At 41.2% G+C, this 21,177-nt stretch overlaps 1 protein-coding gene across 2 annotated transcripts in view; it reads right to left on the bottom strand.

Moving 5' to 3' along the window:
- Nucleotides 1-228: 228 nt before the first annotated feature.
- The window catches only part of RALGPS2 (Ral GEF with PH domain and SH3 binding motif 2), an 80,913-nt gene continuing 59,964 nt past the window's right edge, over nucleotides 229-21,177 (bottom strand). Inside the window, exons 13-19 of one of the 2 annotated variants that reach the window (XM_010150598.1) lie at nucleotides 18,398-18,452; nucleotides 14,951-15,028; nucleotides 13,309-13,414; nucleotides 12,507-12,599; nucleotides 5,462-5,567; nucleotides 4,133-4,224; nucleotides 229-1,887 (exon numbers count right to left, since the gene is read on the bottom strand). In XM_010150598.1, the coding sequence (XP_010148900.1) occupies nucleotides 1,858-1,887; nucleotides 4,133-4,224; nucleotides 5,462-5,567; nucleotides 12,507-12,599; nucleotides 13,309-13,414; nucleotides 14,951-15,028; nucleotides 18,398-18,452 (560 nt within the window). In that variant the 3' untranslated portion in view covers nucleotides 229-1,857. The remainder of the gene's footprint in view (nucleotides 1,888-4,132; nucleotides 4,225-5,461; nucleotides 5,568-12,506; nucleotides 12,600-13,308; nucleotides 13,415-14,950; nucleotides 15,029-18,397; nucleotides 18,453-21,177) is intronic. The other variant, XM_010150599.1, reaches the window with a different exon arrangement.

Below are 21,177 nucleotides of genomic sequence, written 5' to 3'. Positions count from 1 at the left end.
GAAACACAAACCAGCCTCTTACCCTTGACTCCACATCACCAAGTGGTTGTGGGGTTTGTGTTCTGGTTTGGATTTTTAGTGTGAGATCAGATTATCCTTCTTTTTTGACCCCATCAGAAATTAATCATTTCCATTAAGAGACTGACTCTGGAAAAACAAACCCAAAACTTCAATTTCTAGGATTCTACTCAGAAGCAATGAACAAACTGTACATTTTCAAAATAACAACTACTCGTAGAAACCTTTATTAGACAGTCAGAGAACTCTGCCACAGACTGGTAGGTAGCTTGTTGCTTTTTAAAAATGCGTATTCAAGGTGGAGCCTGCAAGCATATTTACGGCCACTAAAGCGCAACGCCAACGGAACAGTTACTACTTCTTCACAGACTGCCAAGTTCCGGTATCGGAGTCGTATTTCGGACAATGTGTCCTTGCTTTACAAAGATCATATTTCTGAAGATTAAAGAGAGATTAATCATCCCAGAATCTTGATCTAGGTGACAAAGAAACCCAAATAAAGCAAGAGTCAAAGTCTTAAGCATAAGACACACACAGAAAGCACGGCTCCCTTTGTACAACCGTAGTGTTTTGCTTTGTGAGTCATTTCAGTGACCAAGAATTATTCCTGTCGAGGATGGAATTTTGATAGTCCCACACCACCTCTCTCCTTAGGCTACCCTACCTTCTCATAAACGAGTTACCTGTCTGAAGATCAACAGAGTTACCCTACGCAAGGTCTGCTTTAGGCCACGTTACCAATACCACACAACGCCAACTGATTTGGAGCAAGACACTAAAATCAATTATTGCCAAATGAGAACATGAAAGCTTGAAATTGTGCCTCTATCTGTTAAAACGTAGAACTTCAGTGACATTACGAAACACCGTACACTAAGTGGTCCCTAACTGATACCAACAGATACCCAGAAGCGAAACATCTCGGTGAGCTAGACCCAGGGGCCGGGTTTTTTGTCATTCAACCTTCCTGTGCGGGAGAGTGACGGGCGGAGGAACAAACGGGAAGCGAACACTCAGTTCTGACCCACCAGTACTTTCAGTTTTGTCTCTGCCACACACACACTGACCACCCAAAACACGTGAAGCTACCTTTGTAACCGGGAACTATGTAAGCAGGTACCAAAAAAAAAAAAACAAACCACAACACTTTGGTGTGTAAGTGCTCAGCCTTTGTGCCACTCACCGGGAATGTGGCTCCCGTACAGTACTAAGGTTTGCAACCTCACTGGTATTTTTAACTTGCAGTTGTTAGGTTTCTTATCCTTGTAGGACTGAGAGGAGTAACTCTCCTCCAGGCTAAGCGTGCATGGGACAAGCTCCCATCGAGAACTCCTGGCATAGTCTAAACATCAGCTCTAGAACAAGTAGTACCTCCTTCGCCCGGTTCACACGTAGCTTTTGATACAACTCTTAAATACCAGTTAGCTTGTTTTCTTAAGAATGCCTAAAAAGGTGAGTTATTTCCAAAATTAGTATAAAGTTAAAAGAAACTCAAACTAGCTACAACTTATTTAACACAAGCACAGCACCGCCAGGATTTTCACACACACTATTTGGTGTTTCATGTTGGTTTTTTCCTTTCACTCTTTAAGGCAGTGGTTTCCACAGGTCAGTTCAGAGAATATAACGAAACATGGTCCATGGCAATTCATGTTGCAACTCCGTTTTTAATTTGGGGGACTCCTCCCCCACCATTAGTGGTTTTGTTCAGGGCTCCAGAGTTCAGAGGTTGAGTTGACAGGCTCTGTTCTGGCACAGAATACAGCTGGCACATTTTTCATCAGGACCTCGTTCTCAGTTAGGAGATGGCTCAAATTGTTCTTTTTTTCACTTAGCCTATTATTCAAAGGTCATCAAGTTGGCAGGAACCTGGAAACAAAAAAATAAACGATAGCAGATTTTACTTTGGGTAGTAGCTATTTACATCCCACCGTTTCACACACCAACCACCTGTTCAAATGCACATTATTAACACTCACTCCCCAAAAATAGGGGATGAAGGCGGCAGCTATAATTCAGAGGTACAACTAGAGCTGTAGAAAACCCTTAGAGAAAATACTCAGAGCTGTAGGTATAACCAAAATATTGAAGTGGTGCACAGTTTACAATTTTATTACATGGCTGTAGATCTTATTAGTTGTGATGACATTTAAGATTGAAGTTGTCAGCAAAACCACCCTAACATGATAAATCAGCACCAAACTACACAAGCAGAATCTTCTTGCTTGAGTCCCAGCTACAGAATTCTTGGCACACAGGTCAGTGACTGATGCAGGCCCTCTAGTATTTTTAAGACTATTTAAAAATACGAGGCATAAACACTTGCCTGGGCTTTTCCCATAGGAAACCCAAAGGCCTGCTGCAGACACCACTCCCTTTTGTGAAGACTGAAGTTAATTTCAATTACAGTAGCTTATATCCCCATTTTTTCCCCAACAGGAATTGCCCGACAGCAACACCTCTTGCTTACTCCGGTTATTAAAGAGCCACTACATTCCTGTTGACTGTCAATAAATACCCAGTTTGGTCAGATTTGAAGCAAGCAGTTCTTGACTCGCATTTACCATTTACCTCGAGAAGCCAGAGATCCACTGGGCTGAATTTCTACCATTAAAACTAGTATCTCTTATAAGAGTTGCCAATATTATTCAACTGGGTAGGCGCCTACACTCTATCGAAAGCACATTTAAGCATCCAGCCTTCCTGGCAGTCATGCCATTAACAAGCAAACAAGAACTGCGCTTCAACAGAACCCTAAGGCATCTCTCTAGGGCAAGCACAGCACAGGAGTCACATCACCACCACGAGAGAAGTTTTACTGGACCTTTTTTTTTTTTTACTCATTTGGTAAACCAACCTTTATAACATGGCTTGTGTGAAGCACTGCTTCTTCTACAGCAGCAGCTATGCAAGAACCCACACAGCACAACTACGGAACATGCCAGAAAACGCACAACAAATGACGGCAGCGGGGTGTTCGGCCTTTGAGTGGTCGGGTTTTTTCACTAGTCCTCCCCTCCTTTCTTTTTCATTTCCAATCTCCTACCGTTATCTTCACTTGGCTGTCATATTTTCCACAGGAGGCTCTGCCAAGATCCTTCAGCCTGCTGCTTTTGCACAAGCGAGGGGCTGAATGCTTTAAACAAGTTTGCATTAAACAGTATTGTCAAGCCTTATTGAACAAAAGCTGTCCTCAGAGGGCAGTTCTCAGGCCTGCCTGGAAGTCACCGCTTTCCTGCAAACTCCCTGCCACTATTTGCTGCTATTCCCACATCCTCCAGCCAGGAACAGCATTTCCTCTCCTGTCTCAAACACTTCAAGGGAGCTTCTGCAACCCTCCTTAGGTTTCTCTCAGCAGCAGAAGTGAACAAGAAAGCACAGGAGGATCTGGAAAGGTCCTTTTGTTTTCCCTTGAAATTCAGTAGTACTTACCCTCTGGGAACTGCCTAAGCAAGTGTGAAAAGGAAAGGGAAGATTTCAGGAAGACAAAGTGGTAACTTAAAAATAACTTTGCTGATGAAAAGAGGTCAGTAAAAATTTATATGGGAACAGAATTTAATAGGGGTTGGAGTAGTCTCATCTTCCCTTCGGAGTCATGGAAAACCCTACTTTTGTTTTCCAAGTCTGCCAAACATACTCAGGACTAAACTTTTTTGGGACGTATTTTAGAAACACACGGAAACAAACAGGAAGCATGCATCCCTAAGACCTGACAAAATGGCACTCCAGGAGAGTTATCTGGAATCGGTACTGAATGCCACAATTCACAGCTGTTTATATAACTGTAAAATAGCCCTTTTACAATGGGCAATGACAAAAATTGCGCCACTCGGACTGATGTTTTAGAGCATTCCTTCCACTTGCCCAATTGCTTTAAATTAGCCTCAAGATAGCCCCAAATCTTACTTTATTACCACAGAAGCTTGAGGACTCGTCTGCAAAGGGACAAACAGGAAAGCTAAAGCAAATTGATAAGCGTGTGAAATCGATGTACAGGCTGCTCAGAGAAAGCTGCTGTTCATCCAAAGCCATCAGCTACAGCTCCGTCACCCTGAAGTCCTACCAGTTCTGAGCTCCTAACAGCTCATATTCCTTCTCAACACCTTGCTCTCACCTGCTGTCTGTTGCTTTGGCAGGCAGCACTCAGGTGTTTAAACCAGAGCATTGCATTCATTCTGTTTCCAGCTTGAAATTTATATGAATTTCCTAAGTGAGAAAGAGAGAGAAAACACTGATAAAGAAACACAAACACCACTGTATGCTTAAATCCTACCCATATGCAAGTAACTCGCAAGTAAAACATCATGCAAAGACTTAATAGCAGAAGGTTCATATAACTTCATACTTTGTCTGGCACAGGTACAACTCGTTTGACCTAGTGTGGGAGAAGGTTCAGCTTGCCTGTCTTCCCTTCCAACATTCTAGATTTCAACTAAACACCAGTGGTAACTAGGGAAGAACAAAACATTTCTCAGAATGTTGCAACAACGTTTTTATTAATTGTCATTATTGCAATTTGTTTATATCATTCTGTAATTATTAATGAAGTGCAAGAGAGCACTGAAACGCACTCAAAATGCTACATCTGAAAATATTTGAAGTTGTTCCTAAGCATATTGATACATTTCAGATCTGTATTTTCAGTGTGGTGTCATACAGCGCTTGCTTGGGTTCAGAAAGGCCAAGGATTACAGAAAGATCTCAGGTTGCTGTTGGCAAGTTTAAGCTGACCAACATTCCTAGTTTACACCACATTACCAGTGGTGCTACAACAGATTCTTGGAAGTAATATGTATTAAGACTTGAAGTAGAGAAAACAATGCATAATGTTAAGCTCCTCTATGCAGAAATGCTCCTGCATTTCTGAAGTGCTATGGAAAAGCAACCATTTGCTCAGTTTAAACCGAAACCAAGGTGCTACACTGGAGAAATGGAAATCAAGGCCGCTCTGCACAACAGTCAAGATCTCTCAGGTTTTTTTTGCTTGGTTGGTTGGTTGATTTGGATTTTTTTGGGGTTTTTTCCCTGCTAACAGCACTAACATATGAACGGATGGCTTGGTTCGGGTTTTGTCTGCCATCGGGAGAGGGGACCGGTCAAGAACCTCGTGTCAGCTGAATAGCGTATTGTTACTTACACTTTTACACATGTGAAAACACCTCTGAGGGGTCTAAACATATTTAAAAAGAATGCAGATGAATGCTTCCCCTAAAAATCACAACGGGAGTTGTTAGGGTTTGGAAAGTCCCAAGAACTTAATGAAGACTCTAAGGATTCTCCACGGACAATCATTCCCATAGCATTCTAAAACCAAACGGGACACGATGGAGAGCAGTTCAGTAAGTGAAAGGCAACATCCTTCCAATTTCACTTAGTTGTTGACGAACATCTAAGCATGTTTATTCTGGGAAAAAAACGCACTCTTGGCACTAGCATCGCTTACCCTTCTCGGAATCGGTCAGTAAGAAGAGATCTGGATGCTCGGGGTCATCTGCCATCATCACCATCCAGCCCACCACTGACACATTCTTACTCGGCGTGGACTTGAACTGAAAACACAAGGAGAGACGTAAACTAAAGTCAAACGGGAGCTTCAGCCAGACTGACGGCATAGAACCAGTATTCCAAAGGGCAGTCCTTCCCAGTGACACTGTTAAATCACAGAATAACTTCAAAAGAAGCATAAAGTTAAGGGAAGTTGATGAACATTATATGGAATTAGTGAAAACAGAATTTAGCACAATGAATGATATTTAAAAAAAAAAAAAAATCAGTAGGAATATCCTAGTTCCCCAAAACGTGTCAACAGACACCCACATTGCACTGCAGGCATATAACAGCATTCCTCACCACATTATTGCCCATGTGTTTGTGCACTACAGTTCAAAAAAGCATATGAACAAATGCAAAGCTAATCCCCCCACTGATAAACAGAAAAATTGAACTTGTCTGGGCCGTAATTATTCAAAGTCAGCATGCATTAATTATTCTATTAGTCAGTAATTACAGGTAACACAAGTCCTGTGGACAAGATAACACAACTGCCTAATTAAATATTATGACCCGATGAATAAAACTACTCAAATGAGGGTGTAGTTCAAAAAAGAGGCATGCAGAACAGGACATGCTCATTTATTCACAAAATGGTGAAAATGATTGTTTTTCTCTGTCCAAGGTGTTACTGACACATAACTTGGGCCTCTTCAAAGCACGATGCCTCTCCCTGAAACACCAGCCCCTCTCCCTTGGGCCCACTCCCCTTTCCATTCGCCTCGTCAGCATTATGTTCTGCTTCTCAGGTTTCTATCCTCTTTTTTAGCACAGTAATTTTAACCTCTCTAATTACATTATTAGAAACGATAAAGCTGAAACAATCTTGGGGAAGTTTGAAGTCATGAAAACGAATTGCTAGTTCTAAGGCCATTTTGCAGATGTACAAGATTAAACATCACTCATCTTCTGTTTCAGTTTAGAAATATTGCTTCACCACCACAAATCCTGAACTTTGGTTTGGCAGAAGGAAGTGATACTGCTATCAGTATCAGTATCACCAGTACCCTGGTCTGAGGGTATCACATGCAAAGTAAGAGTTTATAACAACGCTGTATATATCAGAATATAATTACTCTGTAAATCACAATCAAGTGTAAGGTTAGTTATTTTAAGTGGAGACCTTGAACGTGCAGATTAAGTTTATCTGTCTGGGACTCGTACAACAGGCTACATTTTAAACCTCAGTCTAAAATACACAAGAAATTGAAATGGACAAATGTTAGACCAGTATTTGGAATAAAGTATTTTAACCAGCTTCAAAGTAATTTAAGAGTTGGGTCTCTCTCTGTCTTACGCGGTTACGAACGCATCATCTGTGTGCTGCCCCCTTTAGGTCGCTGTAGTTACACTCACAGGAACCACTCCATCACACCTTCCTACCAGTCACCTTCAGCTGACATTGGGGTAATGTCCATGGAAACAGAAAAGCTGGAAAACTTTGAAGGGATGGTGGCACAGATAGCATAAGCGTAAAGTGATGTTGACTCTTCTAAGGAAAGACCTGCTTGCTGAATGGATGCCCCTTTTCGACATTCCTATGGACAAAACTGTGGGAAAAGACCATTCCTCATAAAACCCACACTGCCTCTGGGAGGTGGACAGATTTGGTAACACCTCATAAGAGGAGGCAGGAAATTCTACAGCTCTATCAGACATCATTTCATTCCAGTGAGGGCTGGATAACATAACTTCTTTCCAAATACTAAAATTCCTTCAAGGATTCTACTCAATATTGGAAAAAGTTAAGGAATTTAATCTGAAAGAAGGAATAAAGACTGGGATACTGAGTAGGATAAGGATACAGCTCACGAGTTCTTAAAAAAAAGAAAGAATACCCTCAGGACTTGCTAGGGACACACATGGCCTTGAAAAAGTGAGATGACAAAATTACCCTTAAAAGGGACCTGCAAACCTCCACAAACTCCTACAGAGCAGTAATAGGCAATTTTCACAGAAGTGGAAATTTGAGTCAAAAAGCAGTTTTAATGGGTTACAGATCAACAACGGACCTCTCGAACTGCACTCATTTCTAGCGTTCCATGAAAACAGGACATTGGCACTTTCCTCTCTTAATTACATCTCGCCAGAGTAGGCGTATAATACATGAGATTACCATGCAGCCAAAACCGCTACAGCTCACTTGTTTCTGCATTTTATTCAAAACAATTAGTTCATCATGGTACGCCCCCAAAAAGTAAAACACTCCACGCAAGGAGAGCGTTTCCTGCCAGCATCAATCCGTCATCACCTGAAACACATGTCAGTTTTCCATCCCCCTGCGTAGCTGGATTTGTATCCCACGTTTACAGAGCCCCCAGGGCAGTTCATTCTCCACCGATGCAGAGAGCCTTGCTAACAGCACGTCTGCTTTGTTAACACGAAGGGAATGAAAGCTTCATTGTAATTTCATGTTCCTGGTTCCTCTTTGCCTTTTTATGTTATACAGGCCACTGGAATGATGCTCTTACACACACAGAAAACGACACAGCTCTGGCACTAGGCTTCACATCACTGATTTTTTTGTTGTTCTGAACTCATAGGCATTCAAACATAAATCGTTCAATAAAAAAACCTCTGAATTCATCTGTGAACAGACTTTTCACTCCAACCTTCTGGCACCTACAAATCTCCTCCTCATCTCCTGGTGAGAATTTATAACTTTCTAATACCCCAAATCATTTTCTCGGTGAATGAACATACCTCCTAGAATGACAGCAGCCTTTATAAGGGTATTTCAGTGTCTGAGCAACAACCAAGTTTTCTAGGGTGCCAATAAATGGGTCTAATTGTGAATATAACATGCAACGGAAGGCTTGGAATGAACAAGGGTTTGTGCTCCAGCATGAAGCCTCAAAAAAGTCTCTGTTGCTTTACCAAGTACCTACAAACATGGAAAAACCTCTCATGCCAGGTATGTTGTCACAGAAACTGGCAAGATTCTGTCAGCCCAATCACTGTACACAGATTTTATTATGGGTGTATTCACATTTTTTAGGGAAATGCTTTCTTTAAGACTAATTTTAAGTTGGCCATTCTCACTGTTGTCCCTTCCTAAAGGAGCACAAGTGCTGTAGTTTCATCCCAGAAACTTGTTTGTGGGTACCATTCCAGCGTACAAGATAAAACCTTACACATTCCTCTCAGATTCTCCCGTACCACCCATCTCTGGGCTCTGAAGTTCACGTGCTCATTACAGACCATTTACCACTACTGTCACAACCAAAACCAGTTCACTATTTTAAATACAAAGCTCATCATGTTTAGTAGTCGTTCTTAGTAGATGCAGCACAAGAAAATCTGGCACATCCAGATGTCTACAGCATCCTCTTCCTTTGGACTAGATTCACATCTCAAATGCATACTGTACTGGATGCACCACAGGCATGAGAAGAGCTGGCTTGCCTGTGTCTAAAAGAAAGGGGATTTCTTGCTCTTTTTGCTGGATTACACTGGGATTTTTATGAAGTAATTTTCCAAAGAGGTTGGCTATTAGAAGCCTGGAAGAGGTTTGAGCGAAGGTGCATTCCAAGTCCTCGATCTCAGCTGCCTAAAGCACTAGCAGCAGCAGAACGGCCAAAAGCATGCCTGTAATCAAGATGCATTTACCATGAGGGCTCTAGCCAGGAAACTTTATATAGCAGAGTGACTTCTTCGTTGCCAGCAATCCTTCCCGTGTCATAGAGGCCTTGGGAAAGGAAGCTGAAAAGACAGATGTTTACATGGCTCCAAAAGAGCTGGGATATTTTGCCTAGGTAAATCTCAAATGTATCAATCTTTGAAGAAGAAAACTGCTGCAAAGTAGATAGCATCATCCTTTTTATCCATTTAATCAGGACAGCAACAAAACAAAAGCTACATCCAACCTCATACCTCTATTTTACAGAACGGACCTCTTTGGAATATCACTGGACAGGGTTGGTACAATGACCATATACTCATGCACTACCTATTTACAGAAGATTGACCACCTACGGTTGATTCTCTCTTGATTAGCCTGCTTTCTGAACACGCAGCCAAACGTGAACTGAAGCACGACACAAGTCATCTTCACCGAATCCAGAACAAAAGTGGAGCCTTTGGACAATAACCGTGTAGTGAAACGGATGGAAGCTAAGCCATCAACATAGCCAGGCTAAAGGAACAATGCAGGTAGATAGATGAGCTGAACATTACTGACCACGACTAATAGGCTGTTTATTAACCTGGAGGCTCTCCCCTCAATCCTCCAACCTCAGTCTCCCACAGCCTATTTATCCACCTTAATTACAGCATTAAGATTACCCTCTGTGTTATAATCCCCTCTGGAGCAGAAGTACGTGTGCATTCCCTGTGAACTGTTTAAATCAAAGACAACCCAAAGCGTAGCTAATAGGCATTATGTTATTTTAACCACAACTGTGCCTGGGAAACTCAAAGAGAGACCTGAGCGCCGTAACACGCTTTGCATCCGCGCACAGAACCCAACACTTTTGCTGCCCTGAACAGCTAAAAGCAAGACATTGGCTGTGTACGGACAAACCCAAGGTTGCGCCGGAGAGCTCACTCTGAACTCAGAGCCAACTGCTTAAGAAGGCAGTCTGCTCTAACAGTCACTGCTTTTCCCTACTGCTCCTCCATCTCCCTTTCTAGGGAACTGCACTGCCCCAGCTGCCAACCGGACAACCGCTGGCAGGCTGCTGACGGGTAATCCTGCCAGCAACATGGGCCGAACGTCTCCTGGCCTCTATCTGCCAACTCGGTTAGGGTCTGCTGGCACATCCTTGGGCAAATAAAACACAGCAGCAGAAGGATGCAAGACACATTTCAGCTTCTTGGGCACTAGCTGCTGCTCGCTAGCAGTTTAGTAGTTGTAGGTATCACATCAGTGACTTGGGGAATATTAAAAAGCGATTCAGTAGGTTCAGAAAATCATTTCCGTAAGAGCAATCTAAATGGATATGACTGCATTTCAAGACAAAAGTAAAAGCTTTTGCAGTAACAGACTCAAGAGGATCAGATACCAGGCTTCAATATATACATTTGTTACCTTTCAGCTTCATTTACTTTTCCTCAAGGAAGGGCAAGACCACTTAAATAAGTTGAAAACGGTTATTCTGAAGGAAACGTGTAAGCAAACGGACCACATAAAAATCCAATATACTTGGTTACCAAACAATAAAATTACCAGCTATGCAATTTTTCCAAGTTGTCTAAACTCATATGCTACTTAGATTGTTTTAAAATATTCATGCACAACACTGAAAAAGCTTCTGACTGCATAGGTACAAATACGGTGAAGTCTTCCATCATTCAGTACTTAGTGGACAAGAGAGACTTCCAAATGCATGTTGTACTTGCAAAAGAAAACAAAATGCCATTTTGGCATAAAGCCTAAAGGCATCACATCAGTAACAGGAGCACAGTCTGACATTAGAAAACATCTTGTTTCCATTTCTCAATGTTTCCAGAAAAAATGAGCAACTAACTGTGAGTGACAAGAAGCCAGCACAAGTTCCCTCTTGGTTCTTTCTTTTGCATTAATACTTGGCATTTCTGCTCATAACAGTTCTGCTGTTTGCAACTACCTCCACCTTTAAGGAGACAGACTCCTTCCGTAGGGTTTTCACGGATACCAGCGGCAAACACATCAAAACACATGCGTGTCTCTGACGACACCCAGGAGAGAAAATGCTCGTCTAAGAGGCCTTAGGCCTGGGCTACCACTGATTTAACTGACAGGGCATATTAAGCAGGATCAGTTTTGATTCCACCTGAGAAATCAAAGCTAGCAGGGATGGGGCAGATGGCACAGAAACTATGCAAATATTTCTACAAGTAATGAACTATTATTAAACTGCTTTGAGGATTAGAATACTGTTTCCTAATGAACTACTTGGAGTATAAGTGGGGAGGGGAAAAAAAAAAAAATCAACTTTTTCTTAGATTAAGACAACATTACACACAAACTTTCCATGCAGAGAATTCAAACATCCAGGAGTCTGCTAATCAAAAATCTTAAGCTTTAAAACTCTACGGTCTAAACATAAAAATGTTAGGGTAAGAAAACAGTATCTAGTACCAAAAAGAAAGAAGAGAGTCTCCTTAGAAGGATTCTAGAAGCGCATCTCTGTTTGTAAAATTACGTAAGCTTTATGCAAAGCAAATATTTCTCAGTGACAGTTGTCATAAATTAAACTGAAACGCCAGCCAAGACAACTCTAAGTAATGGTTCCGAGTGGTGAATGAACTTGGAATAGATCAAGTATCTCCCATTTTACCCAGTTTCTGAACAGGATATCTGGCGACATCCTCTTCCATTATAACTAACCAGGGACCCCAGGAAGTACGCACAGTGTAACATCCCTGGAACCTCTATGGAAAACCCTGCTTCCCTGCATAAGCAGAGTATTTTTAGCTTCTTTTGAGTGAAGTTGCAGCAAATAAACGGGAAGCCAGCATCATACGATATGCTAGCTCTCTGCTTAACGCATGAAGAGTTTTGCACTCTGTTGTTGTTAACCGGTTACAGGGTTAAACAGAAAGAGAGTAGTCTAGGTTTAGCACATATATGGAATCAGTAGGAGCTTAATGCAGTGCCTTCTCAGTCTTTCCACATCAATACTCGCTTGGATTTCAAGTAGCAACAAACTGTTGCAAGACCCAGAGATCATCAAAAGACAGGACTTTGACCTTAGCAAAGCAGTCGGACATAGTTCCCTTCCTTATAGACCCGCAAATTCAAAGAGACGCGTGGCATATGCAAAGCAGATGTTCTTGGTGTAGCGTATAACTGTGCATGATACTTCCATTAGGGCATATCCATATGAGGTGACTGACTGACTGGGAGACAGGATAGGTCTGAAATCATGCGAGTCCCGAACTACTCGCAGCGTTTACAGCAGGAAATCACATTTTAATTCTGGCAGATGATACTGCAATATGCTTGGTTTACATACGTGTTTTCTCTCTGTAGCCTTCAGAGACTTTGCAGCATAGTAGAAGAGTTGGGTCCCACACAGTGCTACCCAGTATTTTGTCCAAGATGCTACCTAGAGAGAAAACCAAAAGTGCATCGGATGAGTAAAATGTTGCATAATATCGAGCTGTAAAATAGCAGGCATCATTCTGCAAGAACATGACAGCACTAACTGTCCAGCCAAACCATCACCATCTTTCCAAATGTGCTGTGTGTAGGCCTGTGAATGCATTAAAACATTCAGAAAGCACAAACATGTGCCCTTCCTCACTAACTGGAGAAAAGTTTTCTGCATCTTATTCTGTGTTTTCTGCAACCCTTATTGAACACTTACAGTGTTCAGAACCTTACTGAACAAGTTAGAGTACACCCGGCCCTTCTCTTGTCCATTTTATGTCCTGCCATAAGGTATCTCCCCTGATCATGAAGATGTATTTTGATTTATAAGTCATCATCAAACATTTGCAATGCAAATGCCAAGGGTTATTCTCCATCAATAAGTCATTAGGATCTACCTACCATTCAGGAAGACAAAACATGCTCTTTTCTTTTAAAGTTATCAGTAACTGTAAGAAATCTTATGTAGCTACTCCCTAGATTATGGATTTAGCCTCGTGAGACAAATAAATCCATCAAACAGAAGAATGCCAACTCTAGCAGTGGCCCCCACCCTTAATCCCCAAGGCAGAAGAGGTCTCAGACACTTGAATTAGTTGCACAATGTTCATGCTACTGTATTTAGGGCAAAGAAACAAGGTGAGAAAAGGAATCAAAAATCTTACTGTAGGTTTTTTGCCTTCTTTCAACAAAGTCTTCCTCCTGAGAACCCCTTGGATAGTAACTGCTCCTGGGTACAAATGAACAGCCAAATCTTCAGATTCTAGGGAGCTGAAAGGAGCATGTGAAGACTTGCGTGAAAAACCATTTTTCCTAAAGTAGTTTTCCAATCATGACCACAAGCTAATGCAAACATCTGTGTTTCAATTTAGAAACGTCAACTTTTTATTTATTGGACTTCATTGTGGAAAAAGACTTTGGCTGTTACAAGGAATTGCTGTTGTGGAATTTACACTCACAAAAGTGATCAGAAAACTTAATTAGCCAAGCAGGTAATCCTGAATTAAAAAAATGAAAACTCAAGGCACAACTGAAATACAAGAACAATTAATTTTCAAAAGCAAACGTTTGCAGTACTATCATGTGTGTTAAACCCTCTCCGTCAGCCCTTGCAAGGAAGATTTCAGTATTCTTTGTTAGAAACACTGCAATCATTAGCACGCCAAAAAACGAAGCATAGCTCAAACATGCACAATCTTTGAAACATCTGAAAGCAAGAAGAGTGGGCAGGGGCAGAAATAAAGAGTAGAAACCAAAACCACAGCTTTAAGGTGTTTTAATGCTTCTGGTGCTCTACTAATCATCTGCCCTATGTAGGACCTAAGAGCAATGGGCCAAAACAAATGCCTGGAACAGCACTGTGAGAAGAAAACTTGGCTTTATCCAAATTAAGAAGGTGACTGGGTTACGAAATATTTTCAGTCAGAAAAAAACACATTGGTAATTAGTTTAGCGCATGTCAATCAGAGCACGCGACTACAGCGCTAAACCCAGCAGCTTTCTAGAAAAGCCAGAAAACTGAACAGCGCTGAAACTCATTTTGAAGTTGCTGCTTCATCCATTCCAACATTCACGAACATTCCAAGTAAACTGAAAATCTAGGAAACCTTTTCATTGCAGCACCTACGGAGGAGGATGACATGGAGACAATTTAGGAATTGACAGGGGTGAACATGGGTTTAGTTCAGCGAGACAGTGCTTGCTTATTAACATGAAAAAGGTTTCATAGTTAATGGCCAGCTCTTTCCCAACTGCAGTGCCACACAGCTGAGACAGAAATTGTGTATTATTAATCAGAACAATCAGTTATGTCAGCTCACAAACAATACTATATAGAAGAAATTTGAGCAAATTTTAATGCATTACTCATTTTGGTCCTATCTCTGATGTCAGGGAAGAGGGGGAAAGAAATCCAATGCAGAACTGCCAGCAAAGGAAACCTCTTGAATGCCATCCATTAGCACAAGAAGCAGCGTTGTGGTCCACATGGGAACTACCAACAATGCCACTCAGGGCAGGCAGTTAAAAAACCACCTGTGGTAAAGCATCTTTGAGCCCTGACATAAAGATCCAATGGTTCAGAATTTGGATTTGCAGACCAGAATGAACAAAAAAAGCCCTTATGGTGATAGAGATTAAGTCATAGAAAGGGAAAGCTTTTAAGCCTGAAGAAAAAGGTCCTTATCTTTATATTGACATGTAAGTTAGAAAGATAACATCAGAAAACACCCACTTAATTATTAAGCCAAACCAAATCACCAACACCAGAGGAAAGTTTGACACCTCTGTGTGCAGTGGGGATTGTACCTGCTGGCCTTCATGTGGCCCCGATAGCCATTGCGTGACACTCTTGTCCCCGGACCGAGAGAATGGTACAACCTGTTCCTGTTGGATTCCATTATAAATTGTACGTATTACATATACTTTTATTCACACAAACAGCGCAACTGCTAAAACAGTATATTTTTTTTCTCTGAGCGTATCACAAAGCCACGTCTTCCATGTAAAAAACAGAGGATAGTTTTATGTAGAAAAATGCATGCAGGGATAGATACCGTGAGTTTTTATTTCATGAGATGTTCCCTCTGTCAGAACTCATAATACTGAAGTGTTTTACTTGCACTGAAGAATAATACATTTGGAAAGCAAAGTCTGCATTTAGTTCTTAAGAATTAAATCAACCGTATCTAGTCTTTAAATTCTGACTTTAGATGTTGCTACAATAAAAACACCCCACCAAAACAGTTCAAACTTCTCTGAGTAGGCACACACACAGGCTGTTGAGCTGAAAGGAATCCAAAGCACTATCAAAATAAGCTCGACACTGTTTAAAATACTGCCGTATCAAGGAACGCTGAAAGAAGCTAAGCAACATTTCAATTCTCCAGTTCATATAAGCTTTAAACGTCACCTAGAAGCTTCACACTCGAGTCCTTAACCCGCTCTGCACCAGTATCCCTAGCCAGGACTGTGTTCCAGACCTGCCTTGCGAAGACTGCTTTGCTTCACCGAACCCCGTTTTTCTGGGTCAGACCCCTTAGAGGACTGAACCACACTGAAGTCATGAGCAGCTTAGGTACCTCGTCCTTAACTTCTGTTTTTTATCTGTTGTTCTAGTTGGTTGTATTATGCTGAAAGACTGAAAATCAGCTCTAATTCTGCAGAAGCAGGCAGTTAGGCACAAACCTGTGAGAATTTTACAGGCAGAATCTCCTACTCTGAAAAACAACCTGTTACCTGTGCGAGGGGCTGTCCAAGAGCTGGAAAGCATGTATTTATAGGCAGGGCAGATCTATTAATCTCCCCCCGAATTTGCCATATTTCCCACCCCCCCCCAACATAACCAATAGCTTTGAATTTATGGTTTAAAAAATACACTCAAGCTATAAACAAATCACACAACAGTTAACGGGTAGGAAAGAAACCCGTGATACTAGCTGTGTATTTGTGTGCACAGGTATTTTGCATGCAAATTAAATGTGTGTTCTTCTTACCTTCAGGCTTGGTTTTTTTGCATAACAAGGCGGCTATCGCTCTTGGATTCGAGCTATTTCAGGGAAATCTATTCAGAGACACTCAGGATGACAACCAATAAGACCGAAGTGCCACTCACTATACCGCCCTTACCATTAGCTGTCAGGCCTGGGAATTCAAGTCCTTCAAGCCATTTTGATTAGCCTAAAGGGACACCCCAGTGCTGAATGCTCTTTGTCAAGTTTCAAACTAAGTTTCTGTTGCATTTAAAACCAAGTTTTGAGACTGCAGTTCTCATTCCATCTGCATTTCCCAGTGACAAACAACAGGAGGACCAGGAAGACAAAAGAATATTTATTACAATTCCTTCTGTGTGTGGAGTACCTCAATCCTGTTAGGCATATAATGAAGATTTAAGCCCTCTTACCCACTATGTTCCCAGTCCTAAACCCCTGGGAAATACTGAATTCCCACTCGCAGTGCATAGGGAGCAGTCATTAATAACACTGGATGTATCCCAGTTTCACCAGTAGCGGTTAATTCCAGACAACTAATGCTTCTCCCTCACTTCAAGGCTCTCTTACGAAAGCGGAAACCCAATGTACAGATCAAAACTGAACACACACGCTCTCCAGCAATCTTAAATTCTGATATCTGCATGTCAGCACGTTACCTATTACATTCCAAAACATGCTCCACCATCCTATAAACCAAGGAACAGACACAAGGTTACTGCGTATCTTCCAGAACTGCACACACAATGTTTGGAATGTCTGTAAGGAACCCAATCCCTCTCCCTGGAAGCAGGCAAGAGCAATCACCCTGAAAAACAGACAACTTCCAACGGAGTTCTCAAAGAGCGCTCTCAGGAGAAAGTACCAAAGACAAGTGGAATTTGGAGAAGGAGGAGGAGAAGTCTTCTGACATAACTGTTTGACGTAGAGGAAACCTTTTAACTGGTGGGGGGTCTGGGCCAGCCAGTTCTCATTAGGACAGGGATGAAAAACCTCTGCTTTGTTTCCAAAGTCCAGACAACACCTCTGGAGAGTGTTACCAGGAGGTTAAGCCTGAGGTTTACTAACATTTTTAAGTTTCTTAAGCTATTTGTGGTAAAAGCACTCAGTTCAGCATTTTGACTAGGGTTTTTCCACATGATTTTTCAGCTTTGAGAAATAAGCTAAACTTGATTAATTCCATAAGGCAGCAGGGCAGGAAAAGCGTGCAAACCTTTTGAATGTTGCAGGCCGCATCACAGAGCGCATACAGCTGACAAGATTTCCTTTCTGACCCCATTTTCTTTCTATGCTCACGTGGAATGTTCTTATTGTTAACATAATGGAACCATAAGGGCACTTCCTTATGTATCTGATCATATTTATAGCATGAAATACCAAAGAGTTCACCTCTGGCACAGAAGGATTTTCAGAGACTTCTTCCAAAAGGTAACACACAACTTCAACTGCTTCAACCAATTTGTGGTAACAGTTCCCGACTATAACATCCCTTGACAGAAATGTCTACAAATCATGTCTTCAAAGCATGTCAAACACAGTCACCTATGGCAACTCTGAAGCAGATGGATTACCTGAAATTGAGCTACAGTAGCAAACTACGCTCTGTATTGCGCATCTTCCTCAGCTGTGGGAAGATGAATTTTCCACCTTTTACTCTATTTAACAGCTGTTTTACCACATTTTCAAATACATGGGAAAGGACTTAGGTGGTCATTGTCACCTGAACATTTGCAAGCATGGGACAAGAAGCAAGATGTTAATTCTGGACCACAAAACCAGACATTAGCAAGAGGCAATTTAATGTTTTTCCCCTGTAACACAAGGGCAAGTAATAATGAAGTGGAGGTGAGAGAGAGAAAACAGGTGACGATGTTGATAACAAGAACAAAGGGACCAGGAATGGATGAAATCCCTCAGGGTAAGTGAAAATGGAAACCAGAATGGTCACATGAAGAGCATACACAGGATATACACACATACAAACCCAGAAAAATCACTTGGGGTTTAAGGGTGCCCTGGTTGAGCTATTTAGAAGAATGTGTGCGATGAGCAAGTAAACCATCAGACAAAAGCCCTATTAACTGCTAGCGAGCAAAATGTACTTTGCTGCTGCGTTAACAGATCCTGTGAACTTAATACAGTTGATTAATACTCTTGCTTACAGAAAATCACTAAAATAAAGAATCATTTTCAGGACTAAATGAGAGACTGAGAGTAGCAATGTCTGAATAGAGGAATGCAGTTTTTGACTGGCAGTTTTTCTTACCTTTCAAATGCTGGCCAGGAAGTCTCTTCACTGAGTTCAGAACCATCACTGCTACCTTGAAAAACATAAGAATTATTATTTCAATTATGTCTGTTTCTCCTCAGAACATCTGAAATCGTGTAAAAATACTTCACTAAAATACTACAAGGAAAATACACTTCAGGAATTTTAAACAAACTGAGTTGGAGATTTGAAGGACAGGGTCTGGGTGCACATGAAGAAGTTGAAGAAAAGGCACGCTAGTAAATGGGAAAGGCATTTTCAAACTTCAACAACCATCCTAAATGCGGGTTTGTCTGATTAACACAAGAAGCATTTAAAAAGAAAGGTCACTTTTAAAATGATTCCTTATGAAGTCGTAAATGGTCATGACAGAGAGGTGCAAATTCTCAGTAGTACCAAACCTCCAACACACTGGGAGGGCTTCACTGATTTGAGAAGGCTTAGACAACTGTACTATAAACAACGTTCAGGCTGTTGTATCACTCGCTCTTCACCTTTCAGACCAGACTAGCTACAACCCCTGGCCTCCATTTCAAGCCAACATGTGGTTTTGGCTCCAGACAACCTAGCTGTTCAGTTGCAGCCTAATTCCATGTCACCCACTGCTAAAAGCCCACCTTTTGGCACACTCAACTTGACAGCTCGTTTGCTCTGCCTCCTGAATACCCATATAAAAGGAAGAATTGATTTACAATGATTTTCAGACAAACAACAACAAAAAATATGCAACAATGCACCATACTTATGGGTTCCCACAGAGCAACAAGGGCTGAAAATGGGAACAAGTTCCCCTTAATTTTACACAAAAAAATCAGCAGGGAACAGTGTTGTCCTGAAGAATAAAGTTAATCTGTATGTTAACCTGATGGAGGCAATAAAAAGTCACACACAGCAGGGACAATTCCAGCAAAAAACCATAAAAATCTCAGCATGGTGGACTGAAGTTCTCACTGTGCAAAATCCAAGAGAAACTACACGCCTTGATCTGCCAGCCAATTCAACTTAGATGCCTCATTTCCAAACATTAGCTCAGCATCCTCATATTAACATGTTCTCTAGGGGAAACTAGATAATTGGTGTCAGCTTATCCTGAACTTTTCCTAAAGGAAGCTCATAACCTGGTTCACACTAACATTATTGTAAAAGGGATTTGTATAGTGGAAGAAGCAGACATACAAAAGCTACTGACCCTTAAGCCAGGCAAGAAGGGGAGTACAAAACTCAATAAGTGACTAATTATTTGCTACAAGTGCCTACGATTTTTGTATTTACATTCTCAGATCACTGATCCTTACAGATTCAACTGCTTAAAAGGTTACAGGGGCAGATAGCTTGCCCCTAAAAGAAAAGTAGTTACTCATACTTCTGAGACTTACATTTCCTCTGTAGCTGCAAAGCCAACGTATTAAACGGCCACAGTTGCTACAGTGAGTAAGTGTTCTTACTCCAAGTGACTGTCCACACACGTCATCCATCAGCAAACAAACAGTCACCCTGGTGCCAGAAGTGAGTAACTGATGGATGCTACCATCAGGTGCGCTCACACCAAACTATGACTGCATTACTCTAAGCAAATGTAATAATCCACAATGGCAGATCCTGGGATGTTTCTAAGGCAGCCTGATCCAGACCCACCCAAACAGAGAATCTCTCTCTCCTCTTGGTTTAGTTAGTCTGCTTACAAATTCTGTCTGGAAGGGACCTTGGGGAGGTCAGTTCCTCCAACGTCCTACTCAAACCAACATAACGATCACATTGCTGAGAGCCTCACCTAGTCAGGTTATTCAAGGATGCAGCAGTGCCTACAATCCCTGAGCAACCTGTTAGTGTGCTTCACATCTACACATGAAAAAAATTCTCCTTGCATGTAACAGAAATTCTCCTCGTTGCTACCTGGAGCAGTATGTTCTGCAAAATGGTGCACTAATTCCTGTTTGCCCCAGTCATCCAACACTGAAGTTACGAGGGACAATTAAAGTCTTATTTATTTCCTTATTACTGCATAGTTTTAGCATTACATTAACAAGAAGTGCAACTTCAATACGGTTAGAGCCCCACTTGATTGAGGCCCATGTAACAAGAACCCACATAATCAGAACACACTAGCAATACTGTATTACCCAGTCTTTTTTATATTTTAATAGGTTAATGTGTTAAATTTTTATCTGAAATGACATTTTGATGGCTACTATATTAGCTATGCTAAGGAAGTGATATTTCAAACCCTGCACGAAGTACTCTACAGAAAGATTTAAAAGATAGCAACGTTTTTTAAAAACACAAACCCATCTAAAGCAAAGGAGCTGTAATGTCATTCGTCAGAAAGGGATAATCCTTGTTACAGTATCAGTACAGATACCAAAGTTAAATGAATTTGGGGATTCATGAAAATGAAGGTTTTTTGAGAGTTTAATCCATACAGAAATTGCCAATTACAATTTTAAAACTGATGTTAATTCAAAGAAAAGTCAGCCAAACATCACAGCTTTTGATTTAACATTTATATTGATGCTTACATGGGTTTTAAACTTGGACAAGGTTGAATTTTAGCATTTGACCAGCCCTCTAACATCTATACAGAACATCCTTAATAGGACTTTTTCACATTAAAAAAACAAACTCTGGAAGACTTTTTGCACAACGAAGTTCTGATACTAAAACTCCCTCCTTTTACTGAAAAGCAAAAGAATATATATTACAACCCTCATTCCAAAACAAAACAGAGGTGAGAGGAGGTGGTTTTACCTTTCTACAAGTTAGATGGTTAGTCAAATTCT

This window comes from Eurypyga helias, unplaced genomic scaffold, assembly GCF_000690775.1.
Source record: "Eurypyga helias isolate BGI_N326 unplaced genomic scaffold, ASM69077v1 scaffold16314, whole genome shotgun sequence".
NCBI classification, from domain to species: Eukaryota; Metazoa; Chordata; class Aves; order Eurypygiformes; family Eurypygidae; genus Eurypyga; species Eurypyga helias.
This window is presented reverse-complemented; position numbering and strand designations above follow the sequence as displayed.